Source organism: Erpetoichthys calabaricus, chromosome 14 (assembly GCF_900747795.2).
Source record: "Erpetoichthys calabaricus chromosome 14, fErpCal1.3, whole genome shotgun sequence".
In the NCBI taxonomy this organism is placed as follows: Eukaryota; Metazoa; Chordata; class Cladistia; order Polypteriformes; family Polypteridae; genus Erpetoichthys; species Erpetoichthys calabaricus.
The window spans coordinates 6,162,210-6,181,932 of record NC_041407.2 but is presented as its reverse complement, the minus strand read 5'-3'; the positions used below and the strand labels follow the sequence as shown (position 1 = coordinate 6,181,932).

The 19,723-nt window shown below is 41.2% G+C and overlaps 1 protein-coding gene across 1 annotated transcript in view; it reads left to right on the top strand.

The window, feature by feature from the left end:
- gaa (alpha glucosidase) overlaps positions 1-19,723 on the top strand; it is a 66,811-nt gene that overhangs the window by 22,379 nt on the left and 24,709 nt on the right. The window contains exons 7-13 of the mRNA XM_028818591.2: positions 153-271; positions 1,422-1,553; positions 3,717-3,827; positions 8,365-8,478; positions 10,385-10,469; positions 10,955-11,072; positions 12,450-12,583. Coding sequence (XP_028674424.2) covers positions 153-271; positions 1,422-1,553; positions 3,717-3,827; positions 8,365-8,478; positions 10,385-10,469; positions 10,955-11,072; positions 12,450-12,583 — 813 coding nt within the window. The remainder of the gene's footprint in view (positions 1-152; positions 272-1,421; positions 1,554-3,716; positions 3,828-8,364; positions 8,479-10,384; positions 10,470-10,954; positions 11,073-12,449; positions 12,584-19,723) is intronic.

Below are 19,723 nucleotides of genomic sequence, written 5' to 3'. Positions count from 1 at the left end.
TTTGTGCCGAAGTTGAGGTACTTGCTGTCCTACCCAAGTTGTTTCCATTGACCAGAGGCAGACATCTGCTTTGTTGTGTTTGTGTTTATTACTTAAAAGTAGAACACTCTGAATTGTTTGGAAATGTCTGTTTCTGTATCTATCTTTCTTAGGGTACCCCCTGATGCCCCCTTATTGGGGTCTAGGCTTCCATCTGTGCCGGTGGGGTTATAATTCAACAGCAGTGACACGAAATGTTGTGAAAAACATGCAAAGAGCCAACTTCCCTCTGGTAGGTAAATATTTAAGGTGGTTATTGTTTTTAAAAGAATGTATATATTTATTCTTTTATATGTTACTTGTGTAGTATGTTGTGATGGCAGAGGAAAAAAATGAATCATGTTTTTATGCAGAAGAGAGACAACAAAGCTTCTGGTATAAGTACGGTGACCAATGCAAGACAACAGGAAACGGCAACATCCCTGATAAAATCTCACGTTACTTATGTCTCATTATTCAGTTGTAAACACTAACAGAATGTCAGGTGATATAGCGCTTTGACGTGTGGAGTACAAGTCACAAGAGGTTCTGCTCAAGCTTTATACAGGGTAACACACTGGTGAGGCCTCATCTGGAGTACCAAGTGCAGTTTTGGTCTCCAGGATATAAAAAGGACATAACAGCACTCAAGAAAGTCCAGAGGACAGCGATGAGGCTGACTCAGGGCTACAGGGGTGAGTTGTTAGGAAAGATTAAAAGAGCTGAGCCTTTACAGGACATTAAGAGGTAACCTGATTGAAGTGTTTAAAATTCTGAAGGGAATCATTCCAGTTGATAGAGACGATGACTTTAAAATGAGTTCATCAAGAACACTGGGACACAGTTGGAAACTTGTTTAGGGTGAATTTCGCACAAATGTTAGTAAGATTTTTTTTTCTTTCATGTGGACATGGAATAAGTGACCAAGTAGTGTGGTAGAAAGTAGAACTTTAGGGACGTTCAAAACTGGACTTGATGGTTTTTTGTTTTTTTTTTTAAGAAGAATTAAGTGGATCGGACTGGCGAACTTTGTTAGGCTGAATGGCCTGTTCTCGTCCAGACTGTGCTGTTCTAAAGTCATTCAGTTGTATGCTCACAGTGTTCCAAGCACATGTGTTTTTTTTTCTCTAAAATATTGTTAAATAAACCACTTCTGGAAAATGCTCTTGTTGAAAATTGAACGCACTCAAATGTGATCTAGTATTTGAATTGTAGGCCCGTTTTCATATCCACATTGGGAATACCTTGGCTCTAATACTCTGGAACTGTCATCATGTGTGCCATAAAAAGTATACATATATGCGTGTGTGGCGAGGACAATTTCTCACTGGAAAATAAGGTGGAATGATTAAGATGTCGCATCTGTTAAATGGTAATACCAGTGCATGCTGGCTTCTCTGCAGGATGTGCAATGGAATGACATTGACTACATGGACAGCAGGAGGGACTTCACCTACAACCAGGAGAACTTTGGGGATTACCCTCAGATGGTGAATGAATTCCATGGAGAAGGCTTGAAATATATCATGATCTTGGTGAGTCGGGTGTGGGGAAGCATACCGCCTGAATTCACCAGGATGTCATTTTTGGAACGTATTTAGCCATGAGTTCGGTTTAGGGGGATTTTTTGATGCGCAGGATGTAATGTTCTGTTTATCAACAGAAGGTGTGATCATTGTGATGCTCTAATGATTCTTAAAGACGACACCAAGGGAAGTAAGGGTACTGTAGCCGCCGAAGTATAAGGTGAGATCAAACACAGGTAAAACGCGTGCCGAAAGAAATCTCTCAGTCCAAACGTTCGTTTTAAAAATATTTAGTGAAAATTAAGAGCAAATAATCCACACAAGAATAAAGAAAAAAGTAGTTACACATGTAAAATAAAAGGCAAAAAAAAGGAAAAAATATATCTTCTCTAAATTTAGCTTTTCTTGAGAAACTTTACTTATTTCTATAAAGTGGAACCTCGGATCACGATTGTAATTTGTTCCAAAACTCTTGTCAACATCCGATTTGGTCGTGACCTGAAGTAATTTCCCCCATAGGATTGTATGTAAATACAATTACAGTAATCCCTCGCTATATCGCGCTTCGCCTTTCGCGGCTTCACTCCATCGCGGATTTTATATGTAAGCATATTTAAATAGATATCGCGGATTTTTCGCTGCTTTCGCGGGTTTCTGCGGACAATGGGTCTTTTAATTTGTGGTACATGCTTCCTCAGTTGGTTTGCCCAATTGATTTCATACAAGGGACGCTATTGGCAGATGGCTGAGAAGCTACCCAACTTACTTTTCTCTCTCTCTTGCGCTGACTTTCTCTGATCCTGACGTAGGGGGATTGAGCAGGGGGGCTGTTCGCACACCTAGACGATACGGACGCTCGTCTAAAAATGCTGAAAGATTATCTTCACGTTGCTATTTTTTGTGCAGCTGCTTCCTGAAACGACATGCTGCACGGTGCTTCGCATACTTAAAAGCACGAAGGGCACGTATTGATTTTTGTATCTGTCTCTCTATCTCTCTTTCTCTGCTCCTGACGGAGGGGGTGTGAGCTGCCGCCTTCAACAGCTTTGTGCCGCGGTGCTTCGCATACTTAAAAGCAAACAGCCCTATTGATTTGTTTGCTCCTTTGAAGAGGAAGATATGTTTGCATTCTTTTAATTGTGAGACTGAACTGTCATCTCTGTCTTGTCATGGAGCACAGTTTAAACTTTTGAAAAAGAGACAAATGTTTGTTTGCAGTGTTTGAATAACGTTCCTGTCTCTCTACAACCTCCTGTGTTTCTGCGCAAATCTGTAACCCAAGCATGACAATATAAAAATAACCATATAAACATATGGTTTCTACTTCGCGGATTTTCTTATTTCGCGGGTGGCTCTGGAATGCAACCCCCGCGATGGAGGAGGGATTACTGTAATCCGTTCCGGACCGTACGAGCTGTATATAAATATATATATACGCTTGCTCACGCTCTCTCACTCTCATGCGCTCTTTCTCTCTCTCGCTCGCTGCACAGGGAGAGACTGAACACGTGTGGAAATCATTGGCGCGTACAAACCGGAAGGAAAACTGGCTTGTTCGTCACCCAAATGTGTTGTCGTGAACAGATGCAAAAGTTTGGTGAACTTTTTGGTCGTAACCCAATTTGTATGTGGTCCAAGATGTTCGTGACCCGGGGTTCCACTGTACTTAAAAGTTCTTAATTTCTTCTTCTGTACACCTTAAGCATTCGGCTCTGCGCTTATATTACGAGTTACTTCAAACACTCAAAAGGCCCTTAGGACCTTAGGCACGGTTTAAAACCATATGCCCTCTACACCTTACACATGACAAGGCTGGTCACTAACTGAGGATAATGTTTAGTCAGAGCTGTTAGAAATGGCAAGAATATACCAATACAATTCTACTTATGAGGGTTATAGGAACCTCCCATAGATTATGCTTTGTCATCAGGTAAAACATTTATGAATCTTATGTAACTACTTACAGGTACTATATTTAATTATATTTATTAATTATTATAATCATTAATTATTATTTACATTAATTATTAATTAATGTATTATTTAATTATATTATTTCCTAAAGGTGCTACATTTAATTGATGAATCAGTCTTATTTGATTTATTTTAAGAGACTTCTAAAACAAAATTTATATTAAAAAAAAAAAATTGTTCTTATTTAAAATATATCAGGACCCTGGGATCAGCAGTTCAGGACCTCCAGGCTCCTACAAGCCCTTTGATGATGGTTTGAAGAGAGGCGTCTTCATCACGAACCAGACAGGACAACCACTGATTGGAAAGGCAGGTACTTTGGTAGACAGTATTTTTGGCTCATCTCTTTTTCCTCATTCTCTCTGAGTCCTTTTAGATGCTTTTTATTCAAGAGGGCCTTCTATCATAAAACGCCAGATTGGTGGAGTTCTGCTGAGATGGTGGTGCTTTGGACAGCTTCACCCATCTTAGCAGAGGACTTCTGATGCTCAGTTAGAGAGAAAACTGAGTTCTTGGTCTCCTGTCTGACTGAGGGCCTTCTTTCCCGGTTACTCCATTTGGCTGGATGGCCAACTTTAGGAAGAGTGCTGGTAGCTCCTAACCTCTTCCATTTCATAATTCTTGAGGCCACTGAGCTCCTGGGGTCACTCAAAACTTTAGAAATGGGTCAAACTCCTTGCCCTGATCTTGGCCTCACCACAATTTGATCACAGAAGCCTACAGAAAATTCGGAGGAATCCTGGTTTGGTTTTCATCCTGACTTGCAGTGTGAATTGTCGGACCGTCTATGCACGGGTTCTAAAATGATGTCCAGACAGTTCAGTTTTCCACTGGTGGACTCCAGTCAAGTTACCGAAACATCTCAAGGAGAATGAATGCAAACTGTAAAGGCGCTATATAAATGTTTTATTATTAAACAGGAGACAACATGAGCACAATTTGGATGGCCAAAGCAAAGGGTCTGTATGCTTAAAGGAATATATGAGAGAATACACTTTTTGATTTTTATAATTTGAAACCTTTCTGAAAACGTTTTCACTTTGTTGTTAGGAGATATTGAGTGTAGGTTAATGGGCAAAAATTGCATTTATTTATTTAAATCTGCAATGCAAAGTGTGTAGAAAGTGAAGAGGTCTGAATATTTTCTGAATCCACTGTATAATCTGCCTCATCACCAGTGTAATCGATTGCTTTTTACGGTCAACAATTTAAAGGTATTTTCTTGAGCAGCATGTGAGGGTCAAGTCTGAAGCACCCTTCATACCAGGGGGTCGCCAACTCCGGTCCTGGAGGACCACCGTGGCTGCAGGTTTTTATTCTAACCCTTTTTTTTTAATGAGTGTCGTGTTTGTGCTGCTAATTAACTTCTTGTGAATTCACTTTAACTGAATTGCTTGTTTAAGATTTGTTCCCCTGAATTTCTTCATTGTTCTTCTAAATTTTTTCACTTCTTTCCTCAAATGGCACCCAAACAGAAATGAAATTTGAAGTGAGGGAGCCAACAGAAGATCAACTAAGTGAGGGCCACAAATTCCAACCAATTTCACTCCAACCAGCTGCTTAATGAGGCTTGTGGTTAATTAAACCCGTTGTTTAATTCCATGGCTTGTTGCTGCTCTCGTGGTGCATTAGCAGACATTTCTGACCTTGCTGATTTTTCTCTTTTCTGTTAAAATGTTTTGAGGACCTGAGCAGATCGACATTTCTGAGACCTTCATCTTTCATTATTTTGAGATATTGTGTGATGGACACCAGTTGTTTTGGTTCATTTTGTATCTCATTATTGTTGGGCTGCTAATTAGGAAAAAGAAACAATAAAGGGGTATGAGTCTTCAAGAGCAAATCAATTAAAATTAGTTCAAAAGAAGTTAATTAGCAAAAACAGATCACTCATTAAGAAAAGGGTTAGAATGAAAACCTGCAGCCATGGTGGTCCTCCAGGACTGGAGTTGGCAACCCCTGCTTCATATCGCAAATTTCAACAAACCTGGACAAAGCCGAGAAGCAGATCCTAAGTGAATGGTGCTCCTAGTTTTTGCACTTTCTCGTTGCATGTGGTTCTGAAGGGTCATTTCTGGATATGATTTTTGTTTTCTGAGTTCACCATCCACTTTCTTTGCAGTTTCTTAGGGGGTGTGACTTCTCCCCCTACTGGTCACATCATATATATTAGTATATAATATTATTTTAATATACATAAATGATTTAGATAGGGATATAAGTAACAAGCTGGTTAAGTTTACAGATGATACTAAGATAGGTGGATTAGCAGATAATTTGGAATCCGTTATATCATCACAGAAGGACTTGGTTAGCACACAGGCTTGGGCAGATTTGTGGAAGATGAAATTTCCATCCATCCATCCATTTTCCAACCTGCTGAATCCGAACACAGGGTCACGGGAAGATGAAATTTAATGTCAGTAAATATAAAGAATTACACATAGGAAGTAAAAATGTTAGGTTTGAATACACAATGGCGGTCAGAAAATCGAGAGTACACCGTATGAGAAGGATTTAGGAGTCACAGTGGACTCTAAGCTATCGACTTCCCGACAGTGTTCAGAAGCCATTAAGAAGGCAAACAGAATGTTAGGTTATGTAGCGCCTTGACATGTGGAGTACAAGTCACAGGAGGTTCTGCTCTACCTTTATAATGCAATGGTGAGGCTTCATCTTGAGTACTGTGTGCAGTTTTGGTCTCCAGGCTACAAAAAGGACATAACAGCACTAGAGAAGGTCCAGAGAAGAGCAAGGAGGCTCATTCTGGGACTACAGGGGTTGAGTTATGAGGAAAGATTAAAAGAGCTGAGCCTTTACAGTTAAAGCAAAAGAAGATTAAGAGGAGACATGAAGTGTTTAAAATTATAAATGGAATTAGTCCAGTGGATCGAGACTGTTATTTTAAAATGACGGGAACACAGTTGGAAACTTGTTAAGGGTAAATTTTGCACAAACATTACGAAGTTTTTCTTTACACAAAGAACGATAGACACTTGGAATACGCGACCAAGTAGTGTGGTAGACAGTAAGACGTTGGGGACTTTCAAAACTCGACTTGATGTTTTTTTGGAAGAAATAAGTGGATAGGACTGGCGAGCTTTGTTGGGCTGAATGGCCTGTTCTCGTGTAGAGTGTTCTGATGTTTTAAAACATGTGTCGTATTTTTCACTCCATAGGACACACCTGACTATTAGACACACCTAGGTTTAGAGGAGGGAAACAAGACAAAAATATTCTGAACCAAATGGTGTATTAATATATTTAATAAAATATAGCAGAATAATATTTCAACCATGTAAATTCAACAGGGGCATTAAGAACCATCATCACCGTCATTAACAAATGAGCAGACTTTAAGGTTCAAGCACTCTTCTAGTTTTCTGGAAACCCCAAGAACTCCTCATCGCTAGTGTCAGAATTTATGAAGCTCCGTTTCTCACAATCAGTTTCCAGGAGTACGTACCTATCATCACGTGGCATAACTTGTCCAAAGCCACCAGGGGACGAAGCACGTTTAGACCAGTCCTCCCTGAAGTTGTATCTCCAGTCCAGTCCCATCTCTATTTGTAATGCCACAAAGCCGTTCATCTCGTCTTTTGTTGTGGGTTTCCACTTTGAAAAACAAGAGTGCGGTGCAAGCGTCGCCCGCGATTCAAACAATTGTTCTGCATACCTGTTTGTCTTGTCTGATAGTAGCCAAAAGGCAGCCTCAGGAAAGAACAGCCTGAAGTAGTCCAGCGGCTGGTAATCTGTTGAGTCCAACAGCAGGCCATGCTGTCTTGTGAAGTCCGGTAGCCAGTTTGGCTTCCACGGATCAATGTCGGGGTATTCTTCCCCCACAAATCTTGCCGTAGGTGCGTCAGCTGCCTGAATGCGCTCACCTGGGGTGGCATTGGCTGGTGTCCGATCAGCTGATGTCAGTTCCTCACTCTCTTGCTTGATCTCCTGATCACGCTCAACAAAATCAGATTCTGAAAAATCAGAGTCCGACTCGGCGATAATGCGCAAAACATCATCTGCCGAGTATTTTGTTTTCTGCACTCGCTTCGCTCCTCTCGTGAGACGTCGATGCCATCTCGCCTTTGCTTACATTTCGTAACTCACACGCACGCAAGGATTAGTTGCCGAGTCAATGAGTCTAACATTCCTCCAAGCGGAGAGGGAATGCCTGTGACGTAACGGTGAGTTTTGTCGCCATTAACAGCTGATTGTCGCCCTCTACCCCTGGATGTTGACTTTTGTCAGGTAATACACATCATGGTCTGTGACTCAATATTTGCTCCCTAAGACGCACAGACATTTCCGCCCTTCTTTCGGGGGAAATAAAGTGCGTCTTATGGAGTGAAAAATACGGTATATATATTCCAAATTATTATATTGTTTGATTAAATATTTGTGAGACAATCAGGGGAGACCAGTCCCCCAGGAACTCTAGTATAAGTATCTCTAGTAATGAATCCAAAGAATCAATTCACTTAAACAGGTAGATTGAAAGAATCGATTCATTAAATTAAGCAAAATGCTCACCACTAGCTCACAGTGATTCTTAAACTCTTTTCTTTCTCACGACCCGATCTTCAGTTGGGTTTAGGGGTCGGGGGGTTTACCCATTGCAGAATCGCCGCTGGCAGTCGATTGGTTTTAGTCTTCACATAAGACATTACAAACCATTGCGACCATTTATCATTGAATACAACAGTGAGTCATGGCCCTGCTGCCCTCTAAAACATCGGCTAGCATGGCCTGCATGTGTAAAAAGAAAAATTGTTTTTAGTAGAGTAGATGAATCAAGCAGTATACATTTTAAAAAATTATTTATTTATTTATTTATTTTTTTTTAAAGGTTTGGCCTGGTCCTACAGCCTTTCCAGATTTTACTAATCCTGAGACACAACGCTGGTGGACAGAAAATATCAAGGAGTTCCATGCTAAAGTGGCCTTTGACGGTCTCTGGATTGTAAGAGCACATTTCCTACTCACTTTTCAAGTTGTATCTGTCCTCGGATTTAAAGTTTGATGGGTTAACTGCAGGGTTATCGCCAATAATTTCAACCCTAACCCTAACCTAACCGTATTCTCATTTGAATGGCACGCCTGTGAGAGAGAGAACCTCAACTTAAACTTCAGTCACATAGCAAAACTGAATTGAATTGAAATGCAATGCATAACATATTTGAAGACATTTTAAAAAAATTGCAGTGCTAATTTTGCATTGATGCCTGCTTTAATGGTGCCTGGGGATGAAGGGGCATGGCTAATTTTTATCTGTATGACTGATGAACAAACCGAGGGTGACACAAAACTGATTGTTGGGGCACCAACTTTTAATTTATTTGTTTAAATAAAACAAAAACAGCACCGCGGGCACAACCAAAATAGGCTTTTGTAGCATCTTATCTTGCTTCTTTAAGTCTGGTAGTGAGCTCGGGTCCAAATGATTGCCATCCTTCTGCTGATGCCCGCTTTTAAGACATCTAGTGTAGAAGGTGTGTGGCCAACTTGGGGCATGGTAAGCGTGGCTAGGCTCCATCAATGGTGATCTTTGTCCAAACTGGAGTAGACGAAAGAGAAGACATACTAGCAACTGCACCCCATCTCATCCTAGAGTGGTAGTGGTTACCATAGTGGAGCTGGTAAGGTGGTCCCTACACTTGGCATGGCATCTGTTATGATCAATAGGGTAGAACTGCCTTTGCACTGAGTCAGCTGAAACAGTTTTGTTTGTGTGAGTAATTCTGCATGTACTTCAGTTGTGCATTTTTGTTTTTGGTTTTTCTCTCGCCCTTCCACAAATATCCAGTTTGAGGTGACTGGTGGCTCTAAATTGGCCCAAGCGAGTCAGAGTGGATGTGTGATGATTCCTATTTTGAACCCAGTGCTGCAGGGATAGGCTTTGGCACCCGGCAAACCTAAAATTGGGTTAAGTGGGTTTAACAAATGGTTGGAGGACAACTTTAGATTTTTTTGTAGGTGGCACAGTGGTGAGAGTTTTTCGAGAGGTTTACATACCTTGGCAGTGACATTCATGTCTCTGGTGACTCTTCCTATGAAGTCAGTAGACGGATTGGGAGAACATAGGGAGTCATGAGGTCGCTGGAAAGGGGTGTGTGGTGCTCCCAGTATCTAAAGACTTGGACCTTCGTCCTTTTGCATAAAGTCCTGGTGCTTCCTGTCTTGCTATATGGTTGCGAGACATGGACGCCATCCAGTGCCCTGAGATGAAGACTGGACTCCTTCATGTGTGTCTCTCCGGAGAACCCTTGGGTGCCACTGGTTTGACTTTATGTTGCTCATGGAGTCCCGAATGAGGCACATGACCTGCATTGTGAGGGAGTAACAGTGTCAGTTACGGCACTATGGCCGTGTGCCGTGATTCCCCGAGGGTGATCCGGCTCGTAAGATCCTCATTGTTGGGGACCAGGCCAAGAGGTCGCCCACGTAACACCTGGCTGCTGCAGATAGAGGGTCATTTCTGGAGGGTGGGACTGGACCACATGTCTGCCCGGGGGGTTGCCAACTGGGGGTCCCGAGTTGTTTCGTCATGTAGTGGGTGCGGCAACACCCAGTACCAGTGCATGCTCCCCGACTTGACTTGCACAGTGGTGCCACATTTGTATTCACAGCTTGTGCACTGCTGAGCCAACCAACTGAGGCTGGCACTGTATTAATAATTAAAATTAATATTTATTATAAGGAGCACTGTGGTCTTTTAGTTGGCATACTGCATATGACTAGATTTTCACTTAGTGTTTTTGTTTAATTTGTACCTGGCCTTAGTTTATGTGCAAACCGTCCAGTTTAAATGAGATACGTTTCTTGCTTTGTGACAAATGATGCGTGACTCTCTGTACTTCTCGATTCAGGATATGAATGAGCCTTCAAACTTCGTTACTGGATCATTAGATGGATGTCCCAATAATACTTTGGAAAACCCACCCTACGTTCCAGGTAAGGTTGTCAATGTTACTTAATGAAATATTCACATTTTTCTTTTTTTTGGTCATGGCACTGAAGTACGTGTTCATCCAAAATTGCTGCTTTGAAATAATTTGTTATTAAGGCTTGCAAGCAGAATCTCGGGGTTCTTGAATACCTCCTCATATTCAGGTTGTTTTCTAAACCACACCTTGGACAAAATGTAGAAAATCCATCTGGGAGAAGGTGTGGAGTACGGCCTGACTGGCTGAATCAGTGTGTCCCACAGACACACACACTTAGGAGGGCTCAAAATATACCTGAAATACGGAAATTTGTCAAAAATTCAAATTTGAAATTTCTGCCTCCTTTGATACCCCGTTACTACCTGTGTAAATGGAGAGTCCACACCTTTGTTACAACATTTTGAGAAAGTGTGCTTTGATTGGGGCCTTTGATTTATTGACGCCAGTTTCCTTTGCACACGATAAGTTAATCTATAAACGCTTGTGTTTCAGGTGTTGTTGGCGGAAGACTTGCATCTTCCACTCTTTGTGCTTCAAGCTCACAGCACCTGTCCTCCCACTACAACCTTCATAACCTGTACGGTCTAACAGAAGCCATCGTGACCCACAAGTGAGTAGCCCTTTGCCAGAACTTCCTCAATGAAAAAAGAGATCTGCAATTCCGTATGGTCATTCACGTATCTGGTTAGTTTGTTTTGTGCCATTCAGTAATATTGTCTTCCTCAATTTTAATTTCATTGTGCTGATAAGGTTTTTAGTCAGCAGTTCACAAAGTTCAAATTCTTCAACCATCCAACGACTTATTAGTCGCGTCTACGTGTGGTTCAATAACTTGATTTCTAAAATGCCCCGATTCCGGGTAGAGAAACCAAGTAGACGAGAGGTAGACCCGATTATCTGGCCATGTAAACCCTTAACCGGGTTACTGGCAAGGATTTTGTAGTCTGTGCGGGTCTGTCAGCCTGTGCATGTCACGCTTCCTTCTCCCGACAGAGAATATTGGTCTCAATATTTTCGAAATAGATAAATTTATGCTGATGAACTCAACGTTCAACGCTAATCTCAACAGCACACTCTCGAGAGCGGTAGGGTGACACGTTAAAAGTAACGCGAGTTATGTGGTCCAATTACAGTGTAAAGTAACGAGTCACCTAACGTAATACTCATCTTATACTAGATGGGGAGCTTTATTTCAGTTGCTTTTCTCCTTTCATAGGGTAATATTGATTGTAATATTATTCTGGTCTTGGTCATTTTGTATTAATATGTCATTTTTCAGTTGCTGAGACCTACATGTGTACTCGGAGCAGTTTTTCTAAACGTTTCTCCTGTGCTCTAATAGTATCCATTTATATTGAATTCCAACCCATGCACTCCGAAACCTGAGACCCCTGACTGTTGTTTAATCCTAAAACCTTCTCATTAAAGCAAATCACGGTCATCATTCTGATTTTTTTTTTCCCCCTTTCATTACAACACTTTAAAATGTCAAGTTGAAAGAGCCTCGTCACCCAATGCGCCTTCTCCCACATTTGGGCACCTAATGCCTAAAACAATGAGATTATAATTAAAAATATTCAGGCCACCTTTATTAGGAGAAAAAAAGGGAGGCCGTTTGGGCGGACCCTGACTTGATACTCTGACAATCCTCTTTGTGCCTGGAGGAGTCCACAGGTGTTTATTGTGAAGGCCGTGATATTAACAGTATCCTGCCACTGCCCGTTGGACACCTCCAAAATAATCCAACAAGTCCGCCTTCACCCTGCTGTCCTCTTGCCTGCTTTCTTGCTTGGCTCGATGTCCTTGCCCTGCTACTGTCCTCCTAACTAACCAACCGGTACTCCTTCTGATCTAAAACTGCTCAGCCTGTGCCTTTTGTGGCAGCAAGACACGTCACAATACATTTGCAACGCAGGACTGTAAGGTAATGAAGTGCGCGTACGCCTCAGTGGATTGTCTTCATTCATGAACATTTTTTCTGTTGTAGTGCTCTGATTGAAGCCACTGGCAAGCGGCCATTTGTCATCTCCCGATCTTCCTTCTCCAGTCATGGACGCTACGCTGGTCACTGGACCGGAGACGTGGAAAGCACATGGGAACAGCTCCGGTATACAGTGCCAGGTGGAGGCATAATTTTTACTACATCTTTTTTTTTTGAAAATGATGCTTATGATAAGAAATGCTGTTCATACATCGATGCGTTTTGCATTAATTTGAAGCTTGTGAGCTTGACTTGTTTTGATACCCACTGGCCGTGATTCCCACCCCTACGATTGTGAGCATAGCACAGAATGCCATTACGTTACCTGGTTGTGAGATTTTAAGTAATTATGTCGTCTTTTTCTAGGACAGGCCAGTGGGAAGTCAGAGCCTTCTAGGTATAGGGAGGAAAACAACAGTTGAGTGCTGTTTTGTCTTGGTAGAGTAATATTTTACTCTACTTTCCCCTTTTGTATTATTAATAAGTAGCTTTTGTCAGAACACCTCAGATCTCCCAGACTTACCACTGTTTATAAGGTATTATAGTATATACTTCTCCCCACCTTCCCTTCTACATTTATTACCTCAGGCAATTAGGTGTAGTAAAAGACAAGCAGGGGTTAAGTTACAATTTAAACAATGTATTATTGATAATATTCATAAATAATAACAATATGCAAAGTACATTTGAATACAGGGGGTCCTCGGGTTACAACATCTCGACATACGACGTTTCGAGTTTACAACGCTCACTCCCATAAAAACTTAAAAAAAAAAAATCGAGATGTGTTTCAGTTTACGCCGTTAGTGTCGTACTTACAGACTACATGGCAAAGTGTTCCTTTTGTGTTGCTTTGTTTGCCGACTTTTTGGCCCTTATCATGGCTCCTAAATGAAAGTCATCAGAGTCTTCAGATGGTAGTGCTTCGAAGAAGAGGGAAAGCCATCACAATGGAAGTAAAATTAGACAGAGATCAGAAGGAATAATGGTAAGGAATTTTTTTTACACTCCTTTTTTGTCATTTTTTCTGTTACTACAGTACAATGTACAATACAGTACAGTCGACCCTTGATATACGACCGGCCTGACATGCGAACAACTTGATTTACGACCAAAATTTTTGTTTTGATTTACGACCAACATCTTGCGTTATGACCTGAATGCGGTCACGTGTATCCGCTTGCGTGATTGTAAACAAACAGCCGAGAGTGTTTGTAAGCGTCAGTCGGAGCCCAGATACATGTGTTTGTGGACGTAATTTCGGTCAGTGCAATGATTTATATAATTTTTTTTCAATAATTGCTAAGGAATGAAGAGAAGGTAACGAAGGTAAAGAAATCGATCACAATCGAAACGAAGAAAGAAATTGTGCGGAAATATGAGAGTGGTGTTCATGTGACCGATCTCGCTAATATGTACAGCATGTACACCATCTCAACAATTTTACAAAGAAAAGATTTGTATAAGGAGGCTCCTTCCAAACAATAACCACCGTCCATTTCACTCTCCTCCTCCATCCTTCCTGCAAGCCAAAGATGTCAACTTAAATGGTGAGTACAGTATGAAATTGTTGTTTCTGGTAGGCTAGGCACTTTTTATAACTTTTTGGTTAGTACATTAGAAAAATTATTGGTGTTTTGGTAAATTATGCACATTATACAACCCTTTTTTATTATGAAAAGGTTAAGTAAGTGTTGCTGTGGGAGGTTCGGAATGCATTATGGGTATTTCCATTATTTCTTATGGGAAAAATAGTCTTGACTTACAACCAACTTGAGTTATAACCAGCCCTCGCAAACGAATTGAGTTCGTAAGTCAAGGGTCCACTGTATATTTATGTCCTTTTCCTGTGGCTTAGTTGTGTTTTTATGTTCTAGATTATGATTTTGCAAATGTGTTAGGATAGGTAAGTGATTTAGGCTAGGGTGTGTTTCGACTTACACCAAAATTCAGGTTACATCACTGTTGTAGGAACGGAACTGTGTCGTAACCCGAGGACCCCCTGTATTGGCAACCATACAACCTGATAAATGGTGATGTGTAGTTTCAGGCGGCACAAGACTTGTTAGTTACTTTAAAATGTCTCTGGTTAAGGCATCATTTGTGGTCAGCTTTCTTCGGAACAGGCCGCATGCCTGTCTCAATATGGCTGCCGAGCTGTGCTCTCTATTGTGTTGTCTTTTTCAGTTCATGGTGTGATGGTCTTCATCAGTTTAGCAAGAGAGGGAGAATGAGGGAGTGAGTAAATTTATAAATTCTCTGTCCACCCCCTACAGCCAACAGGATGTCATGGTACTTAAAAGTTTTTTGATACAAGCCAATTCCAAACAGCCATACTTCAGACCAATGGGGGGATAGAACATCTTAACACCTGCTATCCCCCAAGACCATTTGTTTAAGGTAAAGTTTGGCAGTTAGGCAGCCTGACATTGTGTGGGAGTTGAGAGACGTCAGAGAAACATTTACCAAACTTGTTTTAGGCACTTCCCCCTGCCGTAAAATTCAAAGAGACTCGGTCCTGGGGGGTTGTAAACATGAATGCTTCTCACTAATGTAACACTAATATCACATTTGCTTTGCCTAAGTTGCAAATAAAGACATACAAAGTATTTATCCATTTTTTTGCACAATTTCAAATCACAACAAGTGCACCACAGGGAGCATTCCCATAAACACTAACCCACACCCAAGTCAGCCTCATGGAGCGCCTTTAGACTGTGGAGAAAACATAAATAAACCCAGAAAGAACATGACAGTTATATCCAGAAGATTGATTGGCATGTTCATGGCTGCTCCAAGATTCTTGACTTTTTGTAACAACCAAGTATTGTCTCAGCTCTGTTTTCAGTTTCAATCCTGGCGCACGTTTACACTTTCTTCATCCGCCGGGGTGTTGATCTTCGATAATAAAACCTTTTTGTTTATTTAGCATCAGAAGGAAGGCAGGAACCAATGCTGGACATGGCATCAGTCCACTGCAATGCCACTCTCACGTGGCCGCACAGGGCCAGTTTAGAAGCACCAGTAACGTTACCCTGCTCATCTTTGAGATGTGGAAGACCTCAGAAGCTGCACAGACATTTAAAGAAAGTGCAAACTCAACGCAGGATGGGACTGATTGAACCATCCTTGGGGTGGATGCACTAATCACTGCACCATCATGCCACCCTGATGTAAAACAACAGTAAAGGAAACATCTACTTGGAACAAAATGGAGTGATAAGTTATAAACCTCGTTCTCATCACATTGGTTTTTCACACTCATGTAGTGTCTTTGTCAGTTTTCTCCCCCCCACCCAATACTTTAATTAGTAATAGGGTGATTGAGTGTGGCATTGTGCATGAGAGTCATCTGCAGCCTTGTCCACGGTGGATTCGTGTTTATCAGCAGGTGCTTCCTGGGTAGCCTCCACGTCCCATAAACTGCAGGCTTGAGACTGGCACATTATTTCGTGTCAGTCTGATGTGTTGGGTTTAATTGTTGATTCAAAATTGACCCCCCGTGTGTGTGAATCAGCCATGCAGTGGGCCATCACCTGGTGCTGATGGTTACTGTTACAGCGGGAAGCAGCAAAATTTTTAAAGTGGTACTTAGTACCGAGGGTGTTGTACCATGTTAGCCATTGTGAATGTAGTGAGAAGTCAGGCAAAATGACACCTTTTATTATAAAGTGGTACTTATATCAGCATTATGTTAAAGTCGGTACCAGCAGTTAATGCTCCCATACCAGCACCTCATGCTCTGAACTCCTTTTGGGGGTCAACTTCCCTTATCCGACTCTCCAACCTGTCCTGCTCTATTAAGCAATATTTGAAATTAAGTATGTTCTAAACTCCAAGGATAAGCCCCTTCACGCTCTCTATTATAATATGCATATACGGTGGACCCTTGACTTACGAACTCAATTCATTCGCGAGGGCTGGTTGTAACTCAAGTTGGTTGTAAGTCAAGACTATTTTTCCCATAAGAAATAATAGAAATACCCATAATGCATTCCGAACCTCCCACAGCAACACTTACTTAACCTTTTCATAATAAAAAAAGGATTGTATAATGTGCATAATTTACCAAAAACACCAATAGTTTTTCTAATGTACTAACCAAAAAGTTATAAAAAGTGCCTGGCCTACCAGAAACAACAATGTCATACTGTACTCACCATTTAAGTTGACATCTTTGGCTTGCAGGAAGGGAGGAGGAGGAGAACGAAATGGAAGGTGGTTATTGTTTGAAAGGAGAGCCCCCTTATAAAAATCTTTTCTTTGTCGGGATGGTGGATTTCAACATGCTGTACATATTAGCGAGATCAGTCACACGAACGCCACTCTCATATTTCCGCACAATTTCCTTCTTCGTTTCGATTGTGATTGCTTTCTTTACCTTCGTTACCTTCTCTTCCTTCTTTAGCTTCTTTTCAAGCTTTTTTGGGGCCATTTTGATAGCAATTATCGAAATACATTATATAAATCACTGCACTGACCGAAATTACAGGTGCTGGTCATAAAATTAGAATATCATGACAAAGTTGGTTTAGGTTTAGGTTTCTTTATTTAGTCATGTTTACACAAGAAAACATGAAATTTGCCTTCTCAGTTGCATCTAATAACAGGTAACAGACAGAATGAAGTAAAACAGACAAATAGAAATAAGAAAGGCAGTTAGATAAAACATTTACACCAAAAAAAAAAAAAAAAAGGTAACAGGATATATATCAAAACCTTAAACATTATCTCCGATATTTCTTATTGAAAAGTTGTATGGCACTAGGAAGAAAGGAGTTTCTGGAGAAATTTGTGTGGGTTTTCAAAGCAACTATCCTTCCTGATTTACTGAAGTTTAGTTCTACATGTAATGGATGTCTGTCATCAGTTGAGATGATTTCCAGTTTCTTTAGCACTGCCCTCTGACACGCACTAGTCAAATCATCTACATCAGCCCCAATAGCTTTAGCTGCATACTTCGTAATCTGCTGGATTTTTTTTGAGTTTTGGTTTGTCAGACTATTAAACCAGGCAATGAAACTGAAAGTGATCATGGACTGGATCAGACTACGATAGAAGGACAACATGAGGTCCTTGTCTACTTTAAATAGTTTGAGTTTATGGAGGAGAAATAAAAAATTAGATTTATTTCAGTAATTCCATTCAAAAAGTGAAACTTGTATATTAGATTCATTCATTACACACAGACTGATGTATTTCAAATGTTTATTTCTTTTAATGTTGATGATTATAACTGACAACTAATGAAAGTCCCAAATTCAGTATCTCGGAAAATTAGAATATTGTGAAAAGGTTCAATATTGAAGACACCTGGTGCCACACTCTAATCAGCTCATTAACTCAAAAGCCTTTAAATGGTCTCTCAGTCGAGTTCTGTAGGCTACACAATCATGGGGAAGACTGCTGACTTGACAGTTGTCCAAAAGACGACCATTGACACCTTGCACAAGGAGGGCAAGACACAAAAGGTCATTGGTAAAGAGGCTGGCTATTCACAGAGCTCTGTGTCCAAGCACATTAAGAGAGAGGTGAAGGGAAGGACAAGATGTGGTAGAAAAAAGTGTACAAGCAATAGGGATAATCGCACCCTGGAGAGGATTGTGAAACAAAACCCATTCAAAAATGTGGGGGAGATTCACAAAGAGTGGACTGCAGCTGGAGTCAGTGCTTCAAGAACCACCAGGCACAGACGTATGCAAGACATGGGCTTCAGCTGTCACATTCCTTGTGTCAAGCCACTCTTGAACAAGAGACAGCGTCAGAAGCGTCTCGCCTTTGGACTGCTGCTGAGTGGTCCAAAGTTATGTTCTCTGATGAAAGTCAATTTTGCATTTCCTTTGGAAATCAAGGTCCCAGAGTCTGGAGGAAGAGAGGAGAGGCACAGAATCCACGTTGCGTGAGGTCCAGTGTAAAGTTTCCACAGTCAGTGATGATTTGGGGTGCCATGTCATCTGCTGGTGTTGGTCCATTGTGTTTTCTGAGGTCCAAGGTCAACGCAGCCGTCTACCAGGAAGTTTTAGAGCACTTCATGCTTCCTGCTGCTGACGAACTTTATGGAGATGCAGATTTCATTTTCCAACAGGACCTGGCACCTGCACACAGTGCCAAAGCTACCAGTACCTGGTTTAAGGACCATGGTATCCCTGTTCTTGATTGGCCAGCAAACTCGCCTGACCTTAACCCAACAGAAAATCTATGGGGTATTGTGAAGAGGAAGATGCAATACGCCAGACCCAACAATTCAGAAGAGCTGAAGGCCACTATCAGAGCAACATGGGCTCTCATAACACCTGGGCAGTGCCACAGACTGATCGACTCCATGCCACGCCGCATTGCTGCAGTAATCCAGGGCAAAGGAGCCCCAACTAAATATTGAGTGCTGTACACGCTCATACTTTTCATGTGCATACCTTTGAGTTGGCCAACATTTCTAAAAATCCTTTTTTTGCATTGGTCTTAATTGATATTATAATTTTCCGAGATACTGAATTTGGGACTTTCATTAGTTGTCAGTTATAATCATCAACATTAAAAGAAATAAACATTTCAAATACATCAGTCTGTGTGTAATGAATGAATCTAATATACAAGTTTCACTTTTTGAATGGAATTACTGAAATAAATCAACTTTGTCGTGATATTCTAATTTTATGACCAGCACCTCCTATACATCCACAGACACACGTATCTGGGCTCCGACTGACGCTTTTGAACGCTCTCGGCTGTTTGTTTACAGTCGCACAAGCGGATACACGTGACCGCATTCGGGTCGTAATTTAAAACAAAAATTTTGGTTGTAAACCAAGTTGTTCGCATGTCAGGCTGGTCGTATATCGAGGGTCGACTGTACTGTATCAGCTCTCTTGAAGCTCCAAGCTGCCACCATTTTCCTTTGTTCTACAGTGTGTATGTCGGCGTGCAGAAAACTCTTGAGGGAGAAAACTCAATTGAGACATTATGAGCCTTGCCAGGCACCCTGACAGAACTGAAGGATAGTCTAGCAGTCAGGTTGCAGCTGACTTTGGGCGATCGTGTATTTAGGTTCAGGGGGGACAAATCAACTGGGATCCATGGGAGTGACAGGACAGAGTTATCCATAATTATTTGCTTTGGTATCATTTTTGCTACCATTACTGAGGTTCCAAAGGTGGTATTGGTGCCGAAAGTCAAAAGTTTAGTCTATTTCTCTCCTCCCAACCCTGAGTTGAATTAAAGAAGTTTAAAACTGGATGTGTTGAGTATTTTGATCAAGGATCAATGCGCTGCATTATTAGTTT